The following is a 23377-nucleotide window of genomic DNA, read 5'->3' as shown; positions in this document are numbered from 1 at the left end:
ATATCACCTTTGAGAAGTCCAGGAGGAAAAATCAGCATAGAGTTACAATCAGGGACATCGTCATCATAAGTCAAACTACCATTACATTTAAAAAAGTCACAAAAGTCTAAATACTGCTTCTTAAAGGAATATACCATAAAGACTTTGACTTTTTTAAATGTAACAAAAAGCAAGAGCGGGGGAGATATTTTATATATAAATAAATAAATATAATAAATGGCTTATTTATAATGTGAGATTTTGTATGACAAGTAGTTAAAACTGGAGATGTAGACTGGGTATTCACAACTATCTGTGAAGAAATGAGACAAAGATAATGAGTGTATGAAGATGAGGAAGAAGGAAGATTAATGAACAAACTGAAAAGCTTTTCCTCCCATGTCCACAAAAATATGACTTTTTTTCCTGCTACAATTTATTCTTGTTAATAAAATAAACTACAAGCTTTGGGAGCAAAAACTGTGCTCACAAATCTGTATTTTCAGTTATTGTAAGTAATAATATTATTAACATTATGACAAACTTTATAGTAATATTTTAACAGTCTACGCAAAGTTAACTACCAAGTCCAAGTACTCTGACATTGGCTGAAGTAACAATCTAGCTCATGTAACTGGAAAATATAAATAAAGAATCCCTCTCGTTTTAAATAAAAACCTAGGATTCTGGCAAAAGTAAAGTTGTATTTTTAAAACCTCTCTCTACACATTCATCAGCTTAGCTTTCTTGTATATTATTTAGTCTTTGCTGGAAAAGCCCTCTTTGTTGACTCAGTTATTTGAAAAGCAGTTCTTTATTTGGCCTCTCAGATCAAACGTAGAACTTTGCAGAAACAGCTCAGAAACCAACGACATTCTATTGCCTGGTGTGACCACCGAGGATCTCCCTAAATCACAAAAGCATTGCTGCCTCTGCTCTGCCATGACAGGCATAAGAGTCAGAGTTCTGAGAAGACCATAACTCAAACTTGCCAATTCTGTGATACAGTAGGGCTAAATATGACCCCACTTCCATTGAAATCAACCTTAAATCTTCCATCCACCCAAACAAGAGTGGGATCACACTAAGCTATATGCTGCTACTTTAACTCTATCCTGAAATACTTCACATAAGACTTTCAAACTTATTATATTATCGATAATGTCTCTGCACACATTTTGAGATAGTTGAGAAATAAAATCTTTAGCACTGACAACAGTGTAAGACCTGTCCTAAGGCAGCCTGCATCACTGAAGTTGAGGAGATAGATCTCTTATCCTAGTTGATACATTGCCAAATTAAAAGCCTTACTTAAAATACCATCTCTCTACTGTGAAAGAGGTTTTTAAGGTAAGTAGGATTGCCGAATTCTTGGAATTCATCACTTCCACATGGGTTTAGGAAATTTTCTTAGAAAGCTTGAGTAAATCTCACATTTCTAGTGTCAGAACAGCAGAACAGCTCTCACCTAATCAGTTCGTATTTACTATTACTGTTAATGCCAAAAAAATTAATTTTTCTTTGGTTTTCTCCTTTATAATTCATTAAAATGTTCCTACAGAGTACGCTGTGTCCTTATTTTCTACAGTTTATGCAGCTAAATTTAATTTATTAAATCTATTTGTACCTAGATTTCTGAGTCCTAAAAATGAGGCAATCTGGTCCAAATTCTGAAGTATTTACTAGCTTACTGTAATATTTCAATTAGTTATGTTTAAGGAGGAAGGTTCCAACAACAGATTACCAAAACTGTTGAGGACCTACAGAATCTACTGTAAATACCTACATCCTGTACAGATTCAATAAGAAGATTCTCAAATTTTGGTCCAAAAATGCCTTAAAACTTCAAGTGCCACACGTGCCACAAGGCTGACCACATTAGCTAGCTCTTTTGAAAATGTTGGCCATACTGTAGAAGTGATCTCCTTTAACAAAGTTGTAACAAAAAAGCTGACTACTTCAGGGGACTGTTTAAAAAATTGTAGAAAGCTGATTTCCAAACTGATCTCATTGATATATATAAAATGGTAATATAAATAATCACTTATTCTAGAAATGTGAATTATTTCATCAGCAGAAAACTTCAGAAATAACTAACTTGTGTTTTATAAACCTAAAGCAACATTATAATAGTAATATACACTGTAATATATTGCTGCAAGGATAATTATTAAGGGAAAACACAGCTGACATTTTCTGATTTATGCACACAATCAGAGATGGAGTCCAAGGACTGTGACATAATTATCTTCATGCTAACAATTTTTGTAAATCTCTTGACAGAATTTTAGCTAATTTTAAAATGCCTTCTGAAGATTAGCGCTTAAAACTGTTGGGGAAAATAGCACAATTTATTAGCAAGGGTATAATTGTAAACCTTCCAAATACTCATTGTGAATATCATTTAGACAGTAACTCCTGCTTTAGCAGCTGGTATATAAGACTCCAGTTTACAGAATCTTGAAACAACAAAGCAAGTAGAATCTAATTAAACAGGATTACATGCCAAAGAAAAATATTAAAAACAGACTAATAGTCAAGTGTTATGAATTTCGAATAGCACGTCTACTTCTCCTGTTGTGAACTTATATAATACTGTGCTTTATTCCAATGAAACCTAAATATTCTTAGCAGACTCCTCTCTTGATTTGGAACAGACTGCCTTTCTACACTGAAACAACACAAAAAGCTAAATGGTTCCATTGATCTTCTCTCACAGACTTAAACACCCATCTGCTATAGGGCAAAACGACTTACATATATTGCATTTATTCTAATGCGATTCAGTAGCCAATAGCTGTATTGAAGACAGGAAGCCCCTTTAAACTGTCTTCCTATTGAGAAAGTAAAAAAACCTGATGCCATATGCCAAAGGGTTTTATCTAAGAGCATTCTTAAAAGCTAAACAAGTAAAAAGATTGTTTGATCATATCTGTAACCTGTTACGATCTTCACAATATCTGCTTACTAAATTCTGTCTTCCCATTTGCTATGACTCATTCTCAAGGGGTTCTTATTCCAAACAAGGGGGAAGAGCAGCTTAAAACTGCTAACCGACCAGCTGTTCACAAAGGAAAAATAGGTATTTTTTTAAAATACATACATATTCCTAACATCTGCAGAAAGTATATTGAGTCCTCAGGTATTTACATAACATTTGACAGCATGTCATTCATAATACATGAACATTTGTCATAAAATTCTTTTCATTATGTGATACAGCCATATTGGCCAGACAAGCTTTTAGAAAAATATAGATATTAGCACATTAAAAATAGCAGAATTCCAAGAGAAAACCAGCCTAAGTGTCGGTAATCAAATAAAAAACAATATAAAAAGCATTAAATAGAATTGTGGCAGGCTGTAATCAATGCCTAATTAGCATAACCATGTTAATCTTCTCAGGGTTTTTTTAGAGGTACATCATTATAAGGCACTAAAATTAGTGCATGTATAAACTCAAAAGCAAGTATCACATTTTCTCTAAAAACAGGAATATATTGCTAATGCAGGATTGATACCAGGAAACTGATGCACGTGCTATTTTCTGAAACTGCAAGCGTGGTGTTTTGTTATTAATTACCAGAAATACTGTCAATGTAACTGGAAATTCTGAAGTGAAAGCAGACAATTTTTTATTTTTTAAACTTTTTCCAATATGGTGCATTTAATCCTTAAAGATAGGTAATCATGTAGAAGTTAATTACTTATTAAACACACTTAACACTTTAGTTTGCAATTTTACTGGAGTTGCGAAAGATGTTCCAGTCTGAGATGGCATTCTGATAACTTCCTTTTCATGCTGTTTCACGCACAAATTTCAAGTGGCAAATTTATCACAGCCTTCATGTTCACATAAGGGTATGGTATCTTGCTTGCATTCAACCTGCTGTTGTCAGAGCAGATGCAGACACCACGTGTTTTGGCAATGGATAACACATCAGATAGTAGTGATACAGGGAAGATAAGAAAAGACATTCTGAAAGGCCCAAGCATGCAACACAAAGAATAGTAGACCAAAGAACTCAAAAGAATAAAAAGCTACAAGAGATATGCAAGAAACGAGAGGCACAGCTGGAAATAATAAAGGCACAGAGAATACAGGTGATACTACCAGGCAGGACTATTTATAATGCTCCTTCTCTTGTGACTCAGCTTTAAAAGACAGAAAAAACTTTGGAGGGGGGGAAGGAAAACCTTTGCCTCTCTCACATTTTTCTTTTTCTTCCTACAACAAATGTTAAACTTGATGAGCAGATGAATAGGAGGACTTGGCAACAAGCTACCGGTCCCTCTGCATCTGAAGGGACACTTGTAAGACTGCTTCCCTGTACAGGATAGGGGTCTGTAGCAGGGAACAATACACATCTCTTAGAATATGACAAACTTAATCTAAATACTGTTTCTTTTTTAATGTGGCTGTAGTCCTGTCTTTCTCCTATTGGAGAGCCTAAGCACAACATGAGAGCCTTTAAAGAAGTTTAAAATCCTGTCTGGGACCCATTCTTCGTGGTTGAATACTCCAGTTCTCCAGTATTCTTAATATAATGTAATTTACAATGTAATTCTTTTATAAATATGCCATTTCCACTTGATAGTGAAAACACAATCAATGACTACTAAGAAAAAAAAAAACATCCCAAATGCTATACTCCCTACCCCTCCCATTACTTTCACATACCTCAACATTGCTTGCTTTTCCCTTGGGATTCTTTACTCTGCTTAAGCAAATATTCCCTTGACTCATTGAGATTAAATAAAATGAGACTATGCAGGTAAAGACCAGATTCATATTGAGAATTAACATTTACAGAGCTCATAACCTGGGAAAAAAAAGGAAGAATCTTTAAAATGTAGGTAGAACTGTACTCTTAAGAAACAGATTATGTTCTTGACCTTCAACAAAGAGCATAAGGAAAAACACATACCCAAAAGCCCCTGCTCTTTCAGAAACCAAATGACCAAGACATTAAAGAATTAACTCCACATATTTTAGAGTACTAACTTACAGGATGCCTCTTATTTTTCATGCATAGCTAAAGAATTATTAAATATAAAAGTTTTTCAAAAATTAAAGTTAAAATAAAATGCTTAAACACCACCCTGAAACAGTATGGTCCAGCCCTATGTGGTGGAATAAAAGCAAATTACCTGTAGGAGACTTGCTTCCTCAGCCCAAGATGCCACCTCTCATCTCTTACATGTCACATTTTATTCTCCAACAACAGTATTTCAGACAGGCCACAACAAAACATTTTCTTTCATTGTCCTGTGTTCATCATGCACTACAGCTCCCTGTGGTTGCCTCAATATTAAAAAAAAAAAAAATCAAAAAAAACAGGATACAATTTTCCCAACCAATTCTGCAGAAGCTAATCTACTTTAGCTTTTTCTCATGGTTTTGAATATGGTTCTTTCACAAAACACTGTTTTTTGGTGGGGTAGAGTTAATTTTCTTCATAGCATGGGGCTGTGTTTTGGATTTGTGCTGAAAACATTGCTGGTAACACGAGAATGTTTTAGCTATTGCTGAGCAGTGCTTATGCAGAGTCAGGATTCCAAGTGAGAAGGCTGGGGGTACACAAGGAGCTGGGAGGGTACAGAGCTGGGACAGCTGGCCCCAACTGACCCAAGGGATATCCCACACCATATGGAGTCATGCTCAGCACATAAAGCTGGGGAAAGAAGGAGGAGGGAGCTTTGGAGTGATTACACTTTGCTATATATGGTTTAGTGAGCATGGTGGTATTTAGTCAAAGGTTGGACCTGATGATCTTGGAGGTCTTTTCCAACTTTAATGATTCTGTGATGGTGTTCATCCTCCCAGGTCACTGTTACGCATGTTGGAGCGAGCCCTGCTTTCCTGCACATGGCAGAATGCTTGCCTGCCCATGAGAAGCATTGAATGAATTTCTCACTTTGCTTGCATAGGCAGATTTTGCTTTACCTACTAAACACTGTAGGTAAAAAAATTGTGAAAAGACTACTATATTTATATGCATTCTTTACTGTGCTTAACACTGACTGGTATCTCATACCGTATTGCAACAGCTACACAGTAAGACAGGGACCTCAGATTCTGTAATATATACAGAGTCAGAGGAAATAAATGGAAGCGCAAAAAAAAAAAACTATATGGGAAAGCATGAATAAGAATGCAGAAAGAACCACAACACTGTTTAAGAGTCAACATCACCACATATTTGGAAATATCACGCATCAAGCCAAGTTAGTCAAATGAAAGCTTATTGCTAAGAAGGTGGAAAGTCAAGCCTTGGTGGGGAGGGTGTAGGTGTGGAACAACAAAGTAGGACAGTACAAATACTTAAAATACCTCTTCTCTCAAAAAAAATATTCATAAAATCAGAGGTATGGGGCTATTACAATGGTTGCAGATCCTATGAAGTTATCACCATCTGTTGTGTCATCTATTTACAGACACACGGGGATAACTAAAAACTAGGGAAAACTGCTCAAATAAGTGTAATCTTCTTTGAATAAAATATCATGCATGTTAAACAAGCTTTAGTATCTTCCAACAAAAATTTAGGAAATTAATGGTATTGATTTATTTTTTCTAAGAATTTTTGTGAAAAAGAACTTTCCTACACACAGAAATGAACAAGGCTTACGTACAGCTACATTTTTTTAGCAGGGCATGCAAAAGAGCATTAGGAGAATGCTGCTGCAATGCTTGTTTATTCACATGTAGCTTGAAAACAACATCAGGATAAATATATCGCCTCAGGTCTCGGTTCCATTTACCATGTTAGAGAGAAGAGCATCTAACTACCCAATACCCCAGTGCGGCACTATGCACTCTTCTAGCTCTGTGTCCCATTTATTGTCTTCTTTGTAAGGTTTTTACTCCTTCGGGAGCTTTCATGTGTCAATCTGAATAGCTTTCTTCTCCCAAAACCTTCTGGCCTGTCCTCAGAGAGCTCATACTACTGTATTCCCCTTCTTGTCAGTCTCTTGAAAATTGCTGTATTCAAGGTGAGGTGAACAATACAAGCATGCCCCAAAGCACTAGGCAAGCACCTTCCCAGCAATTCCCAAGCAACCAGGGACATATGGAGGACCCAAGATTCACCAGGAGAGGAGTGTGATGCAAGGTTCATTGTTCTGAGTTTGGCTTAGCACTCTTCATGTCCCACAAACAGTGCTCAAGACATTAGGACTAGGTACCACAGTTGCTGAGCTAATAACATGGGTCTGTCAGCTGGGCTGGCTCTGTCACAGCATTTTCCTCACATGGCTATGCTACTAAAGCCTATAAATGGTTCCAACTATCTCGAGTGAAGGGCTTTTAGTTCCCAGAACACTGCACAAGACAGACCTGCCCCCGCTTAACGTGGAGAGTATGAACACTCCACTCACTCCATGCAATCAGAGCTTAACCTAGTACCTTTAGGAAAATCACCCCCATGATTTTCAATAAAACGCAATAACCTAATTTTGAAAAGGCTATTTTCAAACAGGCACACTGAATAATTTCTAAACTGAACCATTTCTGAATCATTTCTAAACAACACTGAAACTCCTACTTTAAATTATTTTTCCTCTCTGGAAAACATATTGCATTTAGTAATCAGTCCCAAGCTCCGAGCGTCACTACTACTATTGTATATGTGCAAATAGAGCAATAAGAAAGAATAGGATGATGCAAATCAAAAAGAAACAAAAGTCATTATTCTTTTAACACAATTACCGAATTTCTCCCTTTTCCTCTTGAAGCAATTTTTATCTCTGATTTTTAATTCTTATTCTTATGCAGCAGTTTCCCCGTTTCCCTTGTGTATACACTGTTTGAGTTTTCAATTTTTAATTTTTCTTCAATAGTGCCCTATCTTTTTTTTTTTTCCATAATTTGGGGTTTTTTTCCTCTCCTGTTCTGTTTCCTCGTGCTTGTTTACTTTCTTTCCCCTAGTCCTTACTAATTATTTTATGTCTCTTGGTCTGCTCCATTATGTGTCATGGCTTTTCCTTCCTTATATTTTTATATTGCATTCCTTTATTCCACTCCTGCAAGCTCTCTGATTTCTATGTGCTTGCTTAACTATTACCCAAATGGCTCCAAGCAGGACACACTCAAACTGAAGAATAAATAACTTAAAAGAAGAATACTATCTGTGGCCATGCAGTGTTGCCTAGCAACACCCTGTACCTCTCCACAGCTTTTCTAGAGCCCTGGTGGCAACAGAGCTTTTCAGACTTACTGCTACAAATATATGCAAGATCTCGCACTGCTTGTCCATTCACTGAAAAATAAATGCAGAGGAAAACATAAATGAGAAAGAAGAACTCCAGAGAAAGCATCAGCAACAGGACTACTCTTCCAGCACAAGAAATGGCCACATACTCTGACGCACACTGCCCTCTTGTCTCTCACGTACTCTATAAAACACACATAACTTACATGTTATTGCTGTTCATTAATACTACTACTGTTACAATCTTTGAGAAACAGAACGGAAATACGATTTCTTATGCAATTAAAATTTGTGTTAAATTCAACCAACTCTTAAATAGTTACTTGTATGCATTACTGGCTGAGATTCATTTGCTTTCATCTTTACACTTTAGCTTTACACTAAAGAAAAGACAGTAGGTAGCCTCCAGACTGCATAGGGTAGGAAAAATGGTCCAAGCATTGTCAAAAATGCAGTGGAATTATAAAACAATCACAGAATATGCTGAGTTGGAAGGGACCCACAGGAATCATCGAGTCTAACCCTTAGCCCTGCACAGGACCATCCTCAAGAGTCACATCAGGTGCCTGAGAGAATCATCCAAACACTTCTCGAACTCTGTCAGGCTTGGTGCTGTGACCACTTCCCTGGGGGGCCTGTTCAGTGCCCAACCACCCTCTGGGTGGAGAACCTTTTCCTAATATCCAACCTAAACCTCCTCTGACACAATATCAGGCCATTCCCTCAAGTCCTGTCACTGGTCACCACAGAGAAGAGATCAGTGCCTGCCCCTCCTCTTCCCTTCACAAGGAAGTTGTAACTGCGATGAGGTCTCCCCTCAGTCTCCTCTTCTCCAGGCTGAACAGACCCAGTGACCTTGGCCGCTACCTACATGGCTTCCCCTCAAGGCCCTTCACCATCTTGTGAAGTTTGTCCCCAAAACTTATAGATCCAATCTTAAAAGACTGTCAATATCTATTATTTCTAATTATTTCAGATGCGACAGAAGTGAAAGTGAATCAAAGCTTCCCCCCCTCACACTTTTTCTTAAAACAAGTTTGCTGGGTTCATTCTACAAAAGTTAGAAACAAATGTGCATTAAGTCCATACTTTACAAAGTATTGATGATTCAGCATTAGCCAGGCTGAGTTTCAAATTAGATACTAAAGCAGTTTCCCTAACAGTCCTTTTTTTGTTCCACAGCAGTGAAAGACTACTTTCAACAACCAATGGCAGCTTCAGAGAAAGAAAACTCTCAAATGGATGGAAATGATGGTTATGCAAGAGACTAAAACTTTAAGGATATTAGGAGTCCTGGAAGAGGAGTCAAGAACTAGAAATGCTAAAACAAAAGATAATTACATAATTTAGGTAAGGACTAACCTGTGATGCAGCCCTACAAAATGGAGAAAATGCTCCATTAACATCTTTATTTCTGAAGGGCATCAAAAATCAGTGTTATTGCTTGGAAATTTTTTATATAGATAAATCAGCCTCAAAGCAATTTGCTGTCTGCATAGCAGAATAACAGTAGTAAGTGAAAAGAAAGCACATTAGAGCACATATCTTAAAAAGATATTTAACAGCCTCCGTCTACATCTATCAGCTACAACTTATTACTTAGTAAAGTCAGGCTGCAAATGATCCACACAGATAAACACAGGACAGAAACTAATATTCAGGTACACAATTAATTGACTTCATTCCCATAGTAATGTTTGTAAAAATTAAAGGCTGAAGTAAGGTACGTAAAGTTGGTTGGGGAACAGAACCCATAGATCGTAACGGACCGCCATAAAAAAAACCACAGACATTGCACAGTTAAGCACAAACTCCTCAAAAATGCCTAAAAAAGGTTTGCTGTTTCAACACTTGATTTGGCTCCTTCACACATATGCAGCTAAACCAGTTTTAATTATATGATCAGAGGCTATTTTACACTAATGTGCTTCACGGCTTAGAATACAGAACAGAGAGGGCTCACCTAATCATTAGTTCTTCAACATTTGTGCTTAGTGTGTAGCCTTATTTACTAGTCACTATTGAAAACCTTACTCGAAAGCAGAACTATTTTTCCCAATGAACATTTCAATGACATTCATCACTATGCATCTGAAGTGATTTTAAAGCAATTTACTCTACATACTATGAATATTCCCTTTTTAACAGGTAGCAATCGGCACAAAGAGTCAAATACCTGAACATGCCAAGTCAGATCCCCACGGTCCAAACCACTAAAGCGTATAGGAGACTCAAAGTGACAACTTGTATGATCAGAGTTAATCTCTTGCTTTCACATTCAGTTTGCATTCAGATTTTCTCATCCATTTGATGGAACCATCATCCTCTGATCAGCTGGTATTTCTAAATCATCTTCTTGCTTAATTCTAACCATTAGGCTCCTAGTCATTCTCATCTTCAGCCCTTGGCTGTACAGCCTCCTAATTGCACTATTAAATTTATTCTTATCTTTTTTATTCTAAACTTCAGTGTCACACAGTTCTTTATGATGTTCTAGTTCCTTCTGTATTGACAGTGCCTGTCGACTTTCTTGTAACATGCTCCTAATATTTATGTCAAGCTCATTAATGAAAATATTAAATGCTATGAATCTGAAGACTGATCCTTCAACAAGCTCTGCTAAAAGCCCAGCAGCTCTTTTTTAACCACTACTCACCCTCGTTTCCTCTCTAGTCAGTCCCTTGTCCATGTTACTATTCTAATCTAAGCAGATGACACTTCATTATTAATTGGCAACAATAAAAACCCTTGTCAGTGTGTCATGATTTATCCCTAACAATAAAGCCCAATATGTCTTATTCTATCTTAGATTTACCTTAATGCAGTTAATAAATCTCTGCTTCAAAATCTGTTGTTTAAGTTTTGCACACAGCTGATACGGGACTGACAGAGTGATAGTTGCCTATCAACTCTCCATCTTTAAACATCCAGAAACTGCATCGGCTATTCTTTAATCAAGTACTATAACACACAGCTCGCTCTACTCCAAAGCTTGTAATTTCACGTCACTTTTTCTGTGATACTTTTATGGACATTGCTCTGTCCCTTTAAATTCAAAGATGAAACACTCTAGGTTTTCTTTATGGCCTGTCTGGGGTAATTTCCATTTCTGCACTTGTCTGCGCATTAGCCCCCTCTTGTATTATTTCCATTTTACTGAAACTAGGACAGCAATTTACAAAGACTTCAGATAACACCTAGGATGTTTCCTTGTCCTTTTATTTCTTTTAGTTTAGATAGCTTAAGAATCTTCTATTTGTTTTATATAGCTGAATAACCTTTTACTATTTGTTTTAATTTCTTTCACCCAGAGTGACTCAACTTGACTTTTGAAAGTTCTCATTTTTTCGTCTATTTCTTCCTTTGCCCATCAATCTCATTTTTTTCAACTCCTTATGGGTAATCCTCAGTATTAATATTCTTTTTGAAGTTGTTTTCCAGTTCAGCCTGAAACTCTTCTTTACAAATTGCGATGCAAATTCCAAATAACTTTTGTGCATTTCAATTAATAAGAATCTGTCAAAATTAGTGTCCTTGACCTATTTAGTTCAGTTCAGAGATCTAAATAGTTTTCTTAACTTCTGACCTTGTCTTAGAAAATCAAAAAATAAATTTTGGCAATTCTTCTAGAGAATTTATACTGAACTAACTGAAAAGAAAAAAAAAGATTGATGAACATTGTAGTTTGTGTTTATTATATGACTTCACCATTTGCTAAATTTAAGACTAAAGTCCATTCAGATTGATACCAGAATCAGTAAGAGATGATACTGTTTAAAATTCTAACCTAGTGTTTCAGATTAAATGACTGCTACTAACAAAGTTTGTCAGTTATCACATCAAACAATACCTGCATCTTATCATTATTAGGATCTGTGGTTTTCCAGGCTGCATATAAAAAGTCAAAGTGTCTTACTATCAATGATTTACCTGTGTAATAGATTACAATCAATTCCAGGTACAGAAAGTGGTGAGGGTAACAGAATGAGGATGGTGAACTTCAGAAAACACAACTTCAATAGTCAGGGATCATTCTGGTATGTCTCCTGAGAGTTATACTGATCACAAAGGAAAGCAGGAGAGAGGGTAAACCTGACAGAAATTCACAAAGGCAAACTTCCTGAGCAAAGCAAATAAAAATAAAACAAACAAAACCCAAAAAAACACATACCACCACCCCCACCTCCAAAACAACGCTCTTAACAGACCTTTATGATCATACCATGTCTCTCCCCACGGCCTGGAAATCAAAATCATAAAAGCAGGGAAACTATGACACACACCTAAGAAGATAAATTTTTAAGTATAAATGGACCACACAAACACTGCAGAATAAAATCAGAAAGCTATGTAAATTTCAATTAGCAAGGAAGAGGAAAAAATTATAAAAAATAGCAAAAAAATAGTACTATATACATGAGAAGTAAGAAGAAAATAAAGAAGTACAGGTTATGTACAGCAGAGCAAATAGCAAGTGATGCAGAGTCAACAGCTCTCCCTGCTCTTTTTGTGAAGATAGCATGGTATAGCCATAACAACAACTAAAAAAAATTATTTTTAGCAAGAATATGGGATTGCAGGCTTGAGCATGGAAAAAAGAGGTTTGGAAATTTATTTTTTTAATCAGACGAATGCAGCTCATATATCACTAAGTCATCAAGGAACTAACTGAAGCAATGCACACACCATTATCAATTGCACCCAAAGAGTCTGAAGGCTTGTGGTTCCCAAAGGTCAGAAGAGTTAGACTTAATGCTTCCTTTTATGGAAAAAAAAACAAAAACAAAGGAGCAAAAATATCAGTCACATCCCTTGGCAGAGAAAATTGAGCATATGTATTAAAAATCATATGATATAAAAAGCGCCAAAATGGGCATGTAAAAACAATGTTAAATCAATCTTATTTTCTATCTCTAAGAGGATGGGTGAACTCATCAATAACTGTCATGGAACACATGACAAATCTAGAATAAAATTTTTTTCTAAGTATTCCACAGCACATTTTCATTAGCCAATTAAAAATGTAGACTAGATAAGACAAATACCCAGTGAGGGCACAACTAATTTAAAACAACCCCTGGTTTGTTTTCCATCAGCAAAAAATCACCTGAATCAAGATGCTTCATGACTCACCCAAGACCCCAGTGATTTGGATAACTGGAAAAGAAGAATGTACTAACGGTTTCAACTGCTTGGTGGAATAAAGGAAACAGGAAAGGAGGAGATATCAAACATTTTAAAAGGCAAGGAAAGAATTTTAAAACCAAGCCAAACTGAAGGGTCAGGATTTAGGTCATAAATTGAATACAAGATAATCCAATACTCTCAGAGGGAACAGCACATGTCCAATAGTTCAGTGGTAAGGCAAAGAAATTATTTCATCCCAATTGGTGCTAACTAGGTCCTATCTGAAATTTTTCATTATCATAATTAGAGAAAGATGGAGAAAATTAAAACCCAAAGAAAACAAACAAACAAACAAACAAAAAACCAGTTTCAGAAAAGATAACCAGCAAAGAAGAGTTGAAGAAAAACAGAGAACTGAAAGGATATCTAACAGCAATCTTCTAATATAAAAGAATGGTTTGGAAGGGACCCTAAAGATCATCTAGTCCCAAAAAACCTCCAACCTGTCCTTGAATACATCCAGAGATGGGGCACCCACAGATAGACAGATCGATAGAGAGATATATTAAAGATTTTCTAACAGATTTTATACAAAAAAGAGAACAATATTCATCAATTGTTCTTCAAGTAGTAAGAGGAGATGATAATTTGATTTTCAGCAAATAAAATACAGTATATTTTAGGAAAAATTTTTTGTTGCATTAACAGTAAAAAGAATACAAAGTCTCCCACATCATATGTCATTAGAAGTGTATTACACAAATATCTGCCAAGAAATGTCTAGCTGGATTTCACTCTGTCCCAATCCAGAAATTCTCTCACTATCCCTCCTAAACCTATATTTTTATGATTTTATTAGATTGATTTCTATTTACAACTGTACCCAAATTTAAACCTGTTGAGTGGAAACTCTACAGCATATTCTTAGCACACAAGAAACAACTTTATTACTGTTCCCTTAAGTGATTTTGATACATAAAGTTTCAGTTTTACACTTGCTATCTTTTTACCATCTGTACACTTCACCTGAATAGTGCATATCCTTTAAAGCAACTGTACAGGTAGTCATTTGGATGCTTCTTAATTTGTTTACTTAATTTAGCAATGTTAATAACATTCCTTTCACATGGTACATGAACAAGAAAACTCCAACTTATTTTTTTTTTAGGAAAAAACAAAGACATGAATTACAACTTGATAACTTTTAAATGGAATGCAAGTGGTAGGATCTTTAGCTTTACAGTAGAAAACATCTTCCCCTTCAGCTAGCAGTTAAGCAAGAGTAGGTTTAGTCCTATTCTCAGTAAGAGAACAGAAAGTTCTGCTGAGTGAATGATTGTTCCAGATAATTGTTGATGAATCCATCAGGGGATGGAAGAAGTGACTGCAGAAAATACATACATGTAGATGTCTGAAGACAGCTGGAACTGCTGGAACAGGGAAACAGCCAGAAAGACTTGAGGGAATATGCCTTGACAAGAAGTCCCTAGCATCTCTGCATATGGAAGAATCTCTAAAAAATTATTTCTGATCATCAGTTCCCAACAGGGCATATCTATTTTCAACACTATATTCAAAGAATGTATCAGTTTATAAAACAACAAAGAAATCACTATGAAGGTCTAAAATCATTCCTGAGATTCATCACCAAAAATTTCAGAGTTCCTGAAACCAGGACACTACCATAAGTAAAGAATACTGAATATTGTAAGCAAAGGAGCAGTGAGTGATGAGGCAGTTATCTGCTCTGCACCTGAGGACTGTACATTGTGATGAAAATGCAACAGAAGCTGGCCCAGATAAGGTTTATAAAACTTCTGGACAGTTCTGTTGCACCAATATACTTTTTCAAAACCCAGTCTGTTAGATCTCCTTGCTTCAAAGCAGAAGGATGTCAGTGGGTTTTTTTAAATATAATGCTATCATGATTGTTTAAAAGACCAAGCTTTTTCTACCAGATCTGTTCATTCATACTTAAATCAAGCCTTTCTTTATATGCATACATGACTGCATTTTTAATATGCATAAAGGAACTGATGGACTGGTACTCAAAAATTTTCTGTCCAAATATATGGCAAAGTTGCAGACAGACTACAAGCAGGGTCTTGCAATGAACACTTCAGTGCAACTTAATACTGGACAGTGCTACAAGCCCTGCTCAAAATACAGCATTCAGCAAGCTCTACTAGCTCTACTAGTAAAATTGGTCTCCCAGCTCCTTTTACTTCTACTGAGTAGATGTCTTCCACAACTTAGACACTAAAAATAGATCTGAAGTAATTACTAACATGCTAACAATGGCACAGGTTTCTCCAAGAAATTTATCAACCTAAAGCTCATGACCATTTTTAATTTCATATTTTTATATGAATAAACAGAATGGAGAGAGGCCTTCACTATACAAGAAGAAAATCTAGGAGAAGAAAGAGTAGTATAGGTTTCATTATGAGCAATGGTTTACAAAAGCAAAAAAAAAAAAAGTGGGAGTAGAGGGGCTGAAAAAAGAGAAGCTAGTCTTCTTGCTATTTATCCCAATACACCAGCATAATACCTTTATCTCCGTCCAATAACCACAGGAAAATATACAGAAATCCACATCTAAAAGAATATAATGCTAAGCAAAAGTTCAAAGTGAACAGAAGATGGTTTCTGGTCCTATCTCTATTCTCTGATTTGCTCAGCTGTAACGAAGGGGAATTTGTTGATCAGACTTACCTGGAATTCAGCACTTGCAGCAGACAAGCATTTTTCATTTTGTCATATTTACGTGCAAAACTAAACAATTTGCAACTCTGCAACACTTCAGTTTTGAAATGGTTAAGATCAGAAATAGACCTGGAACTAAAAATCATTGGTGAGTGCTGCTATATAGAAGAGGAATCATCCAACATCAAATTTGAAGAACACTGAACCTGAAGAACTGAACAGAGGAAGTTAAGAGGTCAGAGGTGGTTTTGCAAGCACTCCAGGGTTAAGAAGGAACCTTTTGCACAGTACTAAGAAAGCATTTGGCATAACTTGCCACCAACTAGTATTTATAATCTGATACACAGAAAATGTGCATAGAAGCACTAATTTGTAGCAGTCAGGCAAGTTAGGAGCTATTGAGATATTCTAATGAAAATACTCTAAGACACTGAAACAAATATAAAACAGAAAATTCAAGGACTATAATACGCATTTCTTTGAGCAAGTGATATCATATATAAACATGTAAACTATTTTATTCCAGTAAAATGGTTATAAATGCCAGCATATGCTATCAATACAAGAAAATGCAGAGTAATTAGTTAATCTAAAAAATGCATGAGTAGGAATTTGACTGCTAAATGATTAAACTGGTACATTTAAAATTTGTATTAATATTTAATTATTGACACTATGAGAAAAGAGAAAATCTCTTGATGTTACTTCTCAGCTCTTTCTGATACTCAGTAACACATGTATTATTCATAAGAATAGTTTGTGCATATACAGTCAATCACTAGTTAAATAAAAGAACCATTCTCAAATTCCCTAATCACCTCAATAGATCCTAATGCAATATTTTCCACATTTGGGAATCAGAGCGTTTTATTTAAGAAATCAGTCTGGCCATGATGAATACCGCGCAGCCCGAGCAGACATCAGTTCAAAGAATCAGATGTCAAAGTGCTCCCTCTAATGTCCCTTAATCATCACACCAATTAGTGGTTGAATAGTGATGTGATTAAAAAGACTGCTGCTATCCTATACCTATTCAGACTAGTAGAATTCTACATATGTTCTACCAATTAATGTTTGAATAGAGCAGCGATTAGAGAGACATCTGCCATTGTATATCCATTCAGAAAAGAGCTAAACTTGCATATTCATATGCAATGAAGACAAAAATAAATATTTGCAAAGGTAAACTATACGTTTAGATTATAAATATAATTGAGTTGATTTCCTTTAATGAGTGTTCTCTATTTTTCAATATTTGAGATTATTTTTTATTTATAAATATAGAATCTTTCATCAATACATGGCTAGAAATGGACAAATTACTCACTGAAAAAGCATTTATATAAGGTTCCTGATTTCAGGCCTTGGGTGAACTGGGTTTCATATCTACTTGTTTGCAATTTGCACTATTTCTGCTTCAACCCATCAGTTATTTGTGAAATGCTAACTTGATTATTCTGTAAGCATGATACATGATTAGGCACAAAAATCACATGGCATTTTTCCACCTCATCGGAAGGCAATACTTCGAGTAACAAACTGATTATAGCTGAGAAAGGACCATCTTTTTTACAAGTTTTTCTATGCAAGCTTGGACATTTGTACATCAAGAGGTATTTACAAATCTTTTTTCAAATAATTCAGATGCTTATATATAGCAGTGACAGCCACAGAAATACTATCAAAATGAAAAGTAGTTTGAAGTTTTAGCAAGCAAGCACTTATTATTACTGTTTCAAGGGAGTACCCTTGTCCCCTGAATTTTAAGAGCAACATGAGCTGTTACATCTTGCAATAAACTGCAGATCTCATTCTCCATCATTAGCACAAAGCAATCAGGTAGTTGCACCTTAAGGCTGCACAGAAAAAAACAAGGTGAAGAATTGGGTTCTTTTTAATGGCTGGAAAGAACTATAGTACAGTTAAAGACTCCTGCCCAAAGTGATGCCCCTGCAAAAAAAAAAAAAAACAAACAAAAAAACAAACAAACAAAAAAACAAAAACACACAAAAAACCCCCACAAAAAACCACAACACCTGGGCTTTAAAATTATTTTGTTCATGGAAGAGGAGAAGCTCTTATTGCACAATGCTGATCAGGCTTAGCACATGTAAGGACAAAGAATAATGCTAGTGCTGCCAGAAAATCAATACTGTTACAGGCTAAGACAATTAGCTACAAACCAATTTAAACCCCATTTCCTTTTCACCCTCCTTGTCTTGTTGAAATATTTCCAACACTTCCATATGGAGCAAATATTACTATTACTTCTAAGTCCAGAAGAAAGTCTGAAAGTCTAAATGCTGAAGAAACTGAAGAAAGTCTGTATACACAGGTGGATCTATATCAACTTCTCACCTATCCCTAGTAGGTAACTCCAAGGTTTCATTACCAAAAAAGAATACTGGACTAAAACGTCCCACTGAATTCTCCAGTGACAAGTGAATTTATAAAACTTGCAGAGGTGAATTTCATTTAAATGACAACCATGCACATGTTCAAGGTAAAAGCAGAACTTGTTCCATAATGCTTAGAAACCCCATTCATACAGTGTGTGGAGTGCAGTTCAAATGTACACAATGTGTGCCCATCTAGTTTGTCATCTAAATGTCGGCAAGTATAAAATACACACAGAAATGGAATTATAGAGAGTTGGAAACCATAAATAAAAACATTAATCAGAAGTCTTAGCAATCCTGAACTACACAGGAAAGCCCTGAAATAAAAGCAAATCCTCAGTTTCCACATTTCATTTCTTTGCTTTTGTTTTATCTGTAAACTGATGACCTAATGTGATCTAAATTTCGTAACCTTCTTCAAGATTTAGTATTAGTACAGCCATTTCAAAACTCTTCTACTTTTAATTTCTTCTGAACAACAGAAGTCTTTGTTCCCCCAGATAGACTAGAAGCATCTGTTTACACCACTTTTCAACATGACTCAGGAAAAAACAAGAGGTCTAACACTGTTACTGAGGGTGACACTGCAATAAAGAGTTTTCCTACTCTGATATATATCTCTGAGTTAAAAATTTTGAAGGAAAGCTGACTTACCTTGCACCTACATCTATAACTTATTTTTACAGCAAAACTTGGTTGCTAACATAGTAAATAAACAATAGCACTCATCAAAAGCATAATCGAACCTTCCTTTAGGAGAATACTTTTCCAGTGCTGAGGAAAGACTGACATACAGTTTCCACTTCAGAACTCATTAAATGGGCAATCCAAAGTGTCTCAGAGCAGGCTAGGAGTTAAAATTTCACTTGTGTAATTATTCTGAGGAAATATGTAAGTCTGCCATCTGGAAGTGCATTAGACATTACAAAGTCACTGTGTGCATGCCTCAGCAGATGCAGCTTTTGTTCAGAGTTTTGAGGGCTGTTAATTTAATTAGTCTTGTATTTTCATACACCCACCTTCCTGCAAAGGCAGCATCGGTTCAGCTTTAAAAGAATCCAAAGCTAAAAGCTAAATTCAGATTTTAAGGAAATAGAAACATATAAAGTTCATATGGACTTCAAACAGAGCTTGATCTGTTCATTAGCAGGACTAAACATTACTGCCAATGGCTTTTTAGACCAAAACAGAAAACTGTGCTCAACGCATCCTTCCTACATTACCTTTCTTAATTTAAGGAGTTTAGGAAAGGATTCTACCATTTGTTGTTTTTGGTTTTCATGTTTTTGGTTTTTTTTTTATTAAAACCACTCAACAACAATGATCTGGAGAATGTAAAAAGCCTCTCATTTTTTCCTAATGTCTTTTATGTAATGGGAGACCAGACAAATATTTAAGTTTGATTCTTTCAGGGTTTTTTCTGTCAGAATATATCTCTGAGTGAAGAAATGTTTGTCTGTTCTAAAAACTAGGACCATCACTCACCTAAAAATAAGCACTAGCTCTTTACAGCGTCTTCTAGCACTTTACATTTCTCATAATAGCTTGTAAACTAAATTATGTAACATTTCTACAAAATAATTCGTAATATGCAGTATAAGAACTATCTGTGATGAAGGTAATTATATCTGTCCATGTACACATTTGTTTCTTTCTAACCCTTAATCCTGTAAGATGCAACACATGAGCAGATCTCTGTCAGTGCGGGGTCCTAATAACTGCACAGATCTCCATGCAGTATTGCAGAACTATAGAACCAAGTTGTTTCTTAGATTGTAAACCTATGCCAAAGAAAATCATCCTGAAATATTTGACAAGGATCAGAATTTCTGTCAAGTGAAAATCCAGACAAGGCACACAAGCCAGCAATGACACCAAATCAGTGGTGTTTGCACAGCCCAAGAAGCTCAGGCCTTGGGGATCCAAGAATATTTGAGACACTACGAGGTAAACACATACAGTTAACAGCAGAAAGACAGGAAGAGAGACAATTTCTAGAAAACTATGCACTTTCACAAATAACAGCAAAACCTTCAAATATCAAACACTTTTTAATTAAACTGAATACAAAAATCAAACAAGGCTGACATGGAGAAAAGCTCAGAGATTACTAAGAGCGATTTAAAAGCCTAGACAATTTGGAAAATGTCCATCAACACACCCATTAGTTAAGTGTGTACACTGTAGTTTAACTAACTAGGATAATTTACACTGGAACAGCTAATGAGGTTACTACACAGATACCCAGCTGCCCTGCTGCATGGATAGCTGAGCTTCCTAACAAACAGTTTCTGAAAACAGAGTTTGCAGCACGGTATTGATTTCAGGTCACCTGAAAACATGACGATGTAAACTGCAGCTGTCCAGAAGCCACTTGCTAAGCAGCTCAACTGTCTGGGCAGCAGGAACAGACAGTTGTGGGCAATACCTCCATCAGACATCCCAAAATAATCGTCCCTCTTTGCAACAGAGAAGTTTTTCCTGTACATTAGTTTCCAGTTATTATAATACTGGCCAATATATAATACTAAGCCAATAAATAAAAGAAAATAGGAATACTAGCTATAATAAGAAAGAGATTCTTATAATCAGTGCCATAGAACAGGAAGCTATACTAAGACTATTGCTGAAATGTTAAGGCATTGCTCCTCCCAGCAAATATTTGTTAGTCATACTGGATTTCATGATTTTAAGAAACTGAGGAACTTTGTGTCATTTCTGGTTTGGTTTGTGTTTTGTTGGGTATTGGGTGGGATACTTTTAATTACAAACAAATATCGATTTCCTACCTGAATTTGCCTGCTTAACAGGAAAAGGTGTTTTGACAACACTATGAAAAGATAACCAGTATCATTATAATGTTAAAGGAAATAGTTTGCAGATGTAGTACTCCACTTTTAAAAATTCCTGAATTTAGAGGATTATCTAACACAATGTGTAGGGAGACACTACAGACCTTCTAATCAGATGAGAGATCAAAGAGACAAAAGTCTAAGAGGATTTTACAAATATCACACTGAGACTAGGAATTCAAATACCTAGAGAGAAAATTATGATATCTAATGGTAGAAATAATTTATAACGAAAAAACATTTATTCTAAAATCAACTATTTCCTGAAAAATACAATGCACAAAATTTAAAGTCCAGAGCCATGTTTTAATCTAAGCTTTATGTATTTATTTATATATCAAATAGATACATGTGACAGGTTCCCCTATTTCTGTAGCAAAATAAAATCACCTTTAAAAGTCTCAGAAAGGATACTGAAGTGCTGCTCTGTCCAGTGTTACTCTTGGAAAACAGAAGAAAAAGGAGGAAGTGGCAGAAGATGCAGCTGATGCTGGCTACTCAGGGAAGTTAAGGGGCTCCATGTGACTCGGGAGCTGACACTTGAGACGGATCAGACTCCATAAAAAAAGGTGAAAAAGTTGCATCGAAGACTTACTAAATCAGCAGAAAGGAAAAAAGGATGACAAGCAATAGGGTCTGAAAAGTAGTTAGCTCATCACAAAGTAACTGTATCTACAGGAGCAAAATAGAAGCCAAATTTGGCTACCGAATAACACAAGAAACTCCAATTTATCTCTCACACAACTGTGATTTCAGCCTTAATGATTTATTGCATGTTCCAGATGCAATAATGAACATGCTCTTACCGAACAGCTTTTGTCAAAATTCCTTTTCCATTGCTTCTTTACTTGCTTCTTTGCTGCAGTTGAATGAAGAGTTGCATGTGTCTGTTTTCGGGGATTTAAAGCCAGAATGTTCTGTAGAAAGAGAATAGAAAACATTAAAATATAGATAAAATTTCCATGGAAGTTCAAAGCCTCTTAAATCACACCTTACACACTTATTTACAGTGCTATGCAAAACCAAACCACAATTATTTAACATTATAGCCCAACTCCATACTAATTAGTTTAGATTCACATTGTCCACACAACTTAGATTATGAATATTTAAAGACATTTCTAGGATTACTAGAAAACAAAATTATATTTAATGGCCTTAATAATGGTTTCCATTCCCATGGATATTTTTTATGTACAGCATATAGAAACACATAATTCTGCTTCATTATATCACTCCAAGTAACACTTGTAAAGCAAGGTAAGCAAAAACATTAAAAAGGATCTGTTTTATTTCTGAATGTTTCATCATTTCAATATAAACTCCAACTTCCCCCGCACAGTAATTTGCTTCTACACCTAGTGAGCTGATGAGCTAACTCATTTGTCATAAAATGCTTTTATTTGCAAGGATACAAACAAATCCAGGAAATATAGCCACACTTTTAAGTCATGGTGATGATCTGACAACAGGCAGAAAGAAGTTTTTAGTGTCTTTCCCTGTATTAGAGTAACTCAACAAATTAAATTCGCTTTTTGGAACCCAAGCTCTTTTTCCAATCAGGCAAGTGACAGGTTTCCATAGCAAAACTGACCTCATTTAATTCAAGGGATGAGTGTGAAAGGCACGCAAGAGACACATCCAGACTCAGGTCTGTGAGGGAGAACCAAACCAGGCACGTTGTTGGTTGTAACTCCTGGAATTAGTTTTGTAAGTTTGCCTTCAAAAAACATGGACTTCAGCACTATATGTCTCCACTGTGGTGAATTGGGTGTGCTTATTCTGCTACTATATGTCAAAGATGTGCAAGACTGACCTAGAGAAATGGAGGCTGAACATGATGAGTACAATAGGGTTATGAATATTATATCAGGATGTTTCCTAATTTTAAAAGTCTGCTTGAGTGGGTGATAATGATGAAACAGTAATCTGTTGTATTAAGATTTTATTGTACTGACAATTATTGGGACTTTTTATTTTAAATGTGAAGGAGTCACTTTCTGCCGAACTATTTAATGCTTTAAATCTGAACTGATTGGTAATCCATTTTTCCTACAAACCAGAAATCTCACCTACTTGAAAATTCTACCTGCAAACAACA

At 35.7% G+C, this 23377-nt stretch overlaps 1 protein-coding gene across 5 annotated transcripts in view; it reads right to left on the bottom strand.

Annotated features, from left to right (window-relative positions):
- The window catches only part of DPYD (dihydropyrimidine dehydrogenase), a 336847-nt gene that overhangs the window by 293445 nt on the left and 20025 nt on the right, over positions 1 to 23377 (bottom strand). For all 5 annotated transcript variants that reach the window (XR_001876800.1, XM_017827217.1, XM_017827219.1 and 2 more), the window contains exon 2: positions 22083 to 22193. Coding sequence is in view for 4 of the 5 variants with exons in the window: in XM_017827217.1 (XP_017682706.1) it covers positions 22083 to 22193 (111 nt within the window). In the remaining variant the exon portion in view is untranslated. The remainder of the gene's footprint in view (positions 1 to 22082; positions 22194 to 23377) is intronic.

Source organism: Lepidothrix coronata, unplaced genomic scaffold (genome assembly GCF_001604755.1).
Source record: "Lepidothrix coronata isolate B3197 unplaced genomic scaffold, Lepidothrix_coronata-1.0 Scaffold136, whole genome shotgun sequence".
Classification (NCBI taxonomy): Eukaryota; Metazoa; Chordata; class Aves; order Passeriformes; family Pipridae; genus Lepidothrix; species Lepidothrix coronata.
The sequence above is the reverse complement of the archived record's forward strand: the minus strand, read 5'-3'. Positions and strand labels throughout refer to the sequence as shown.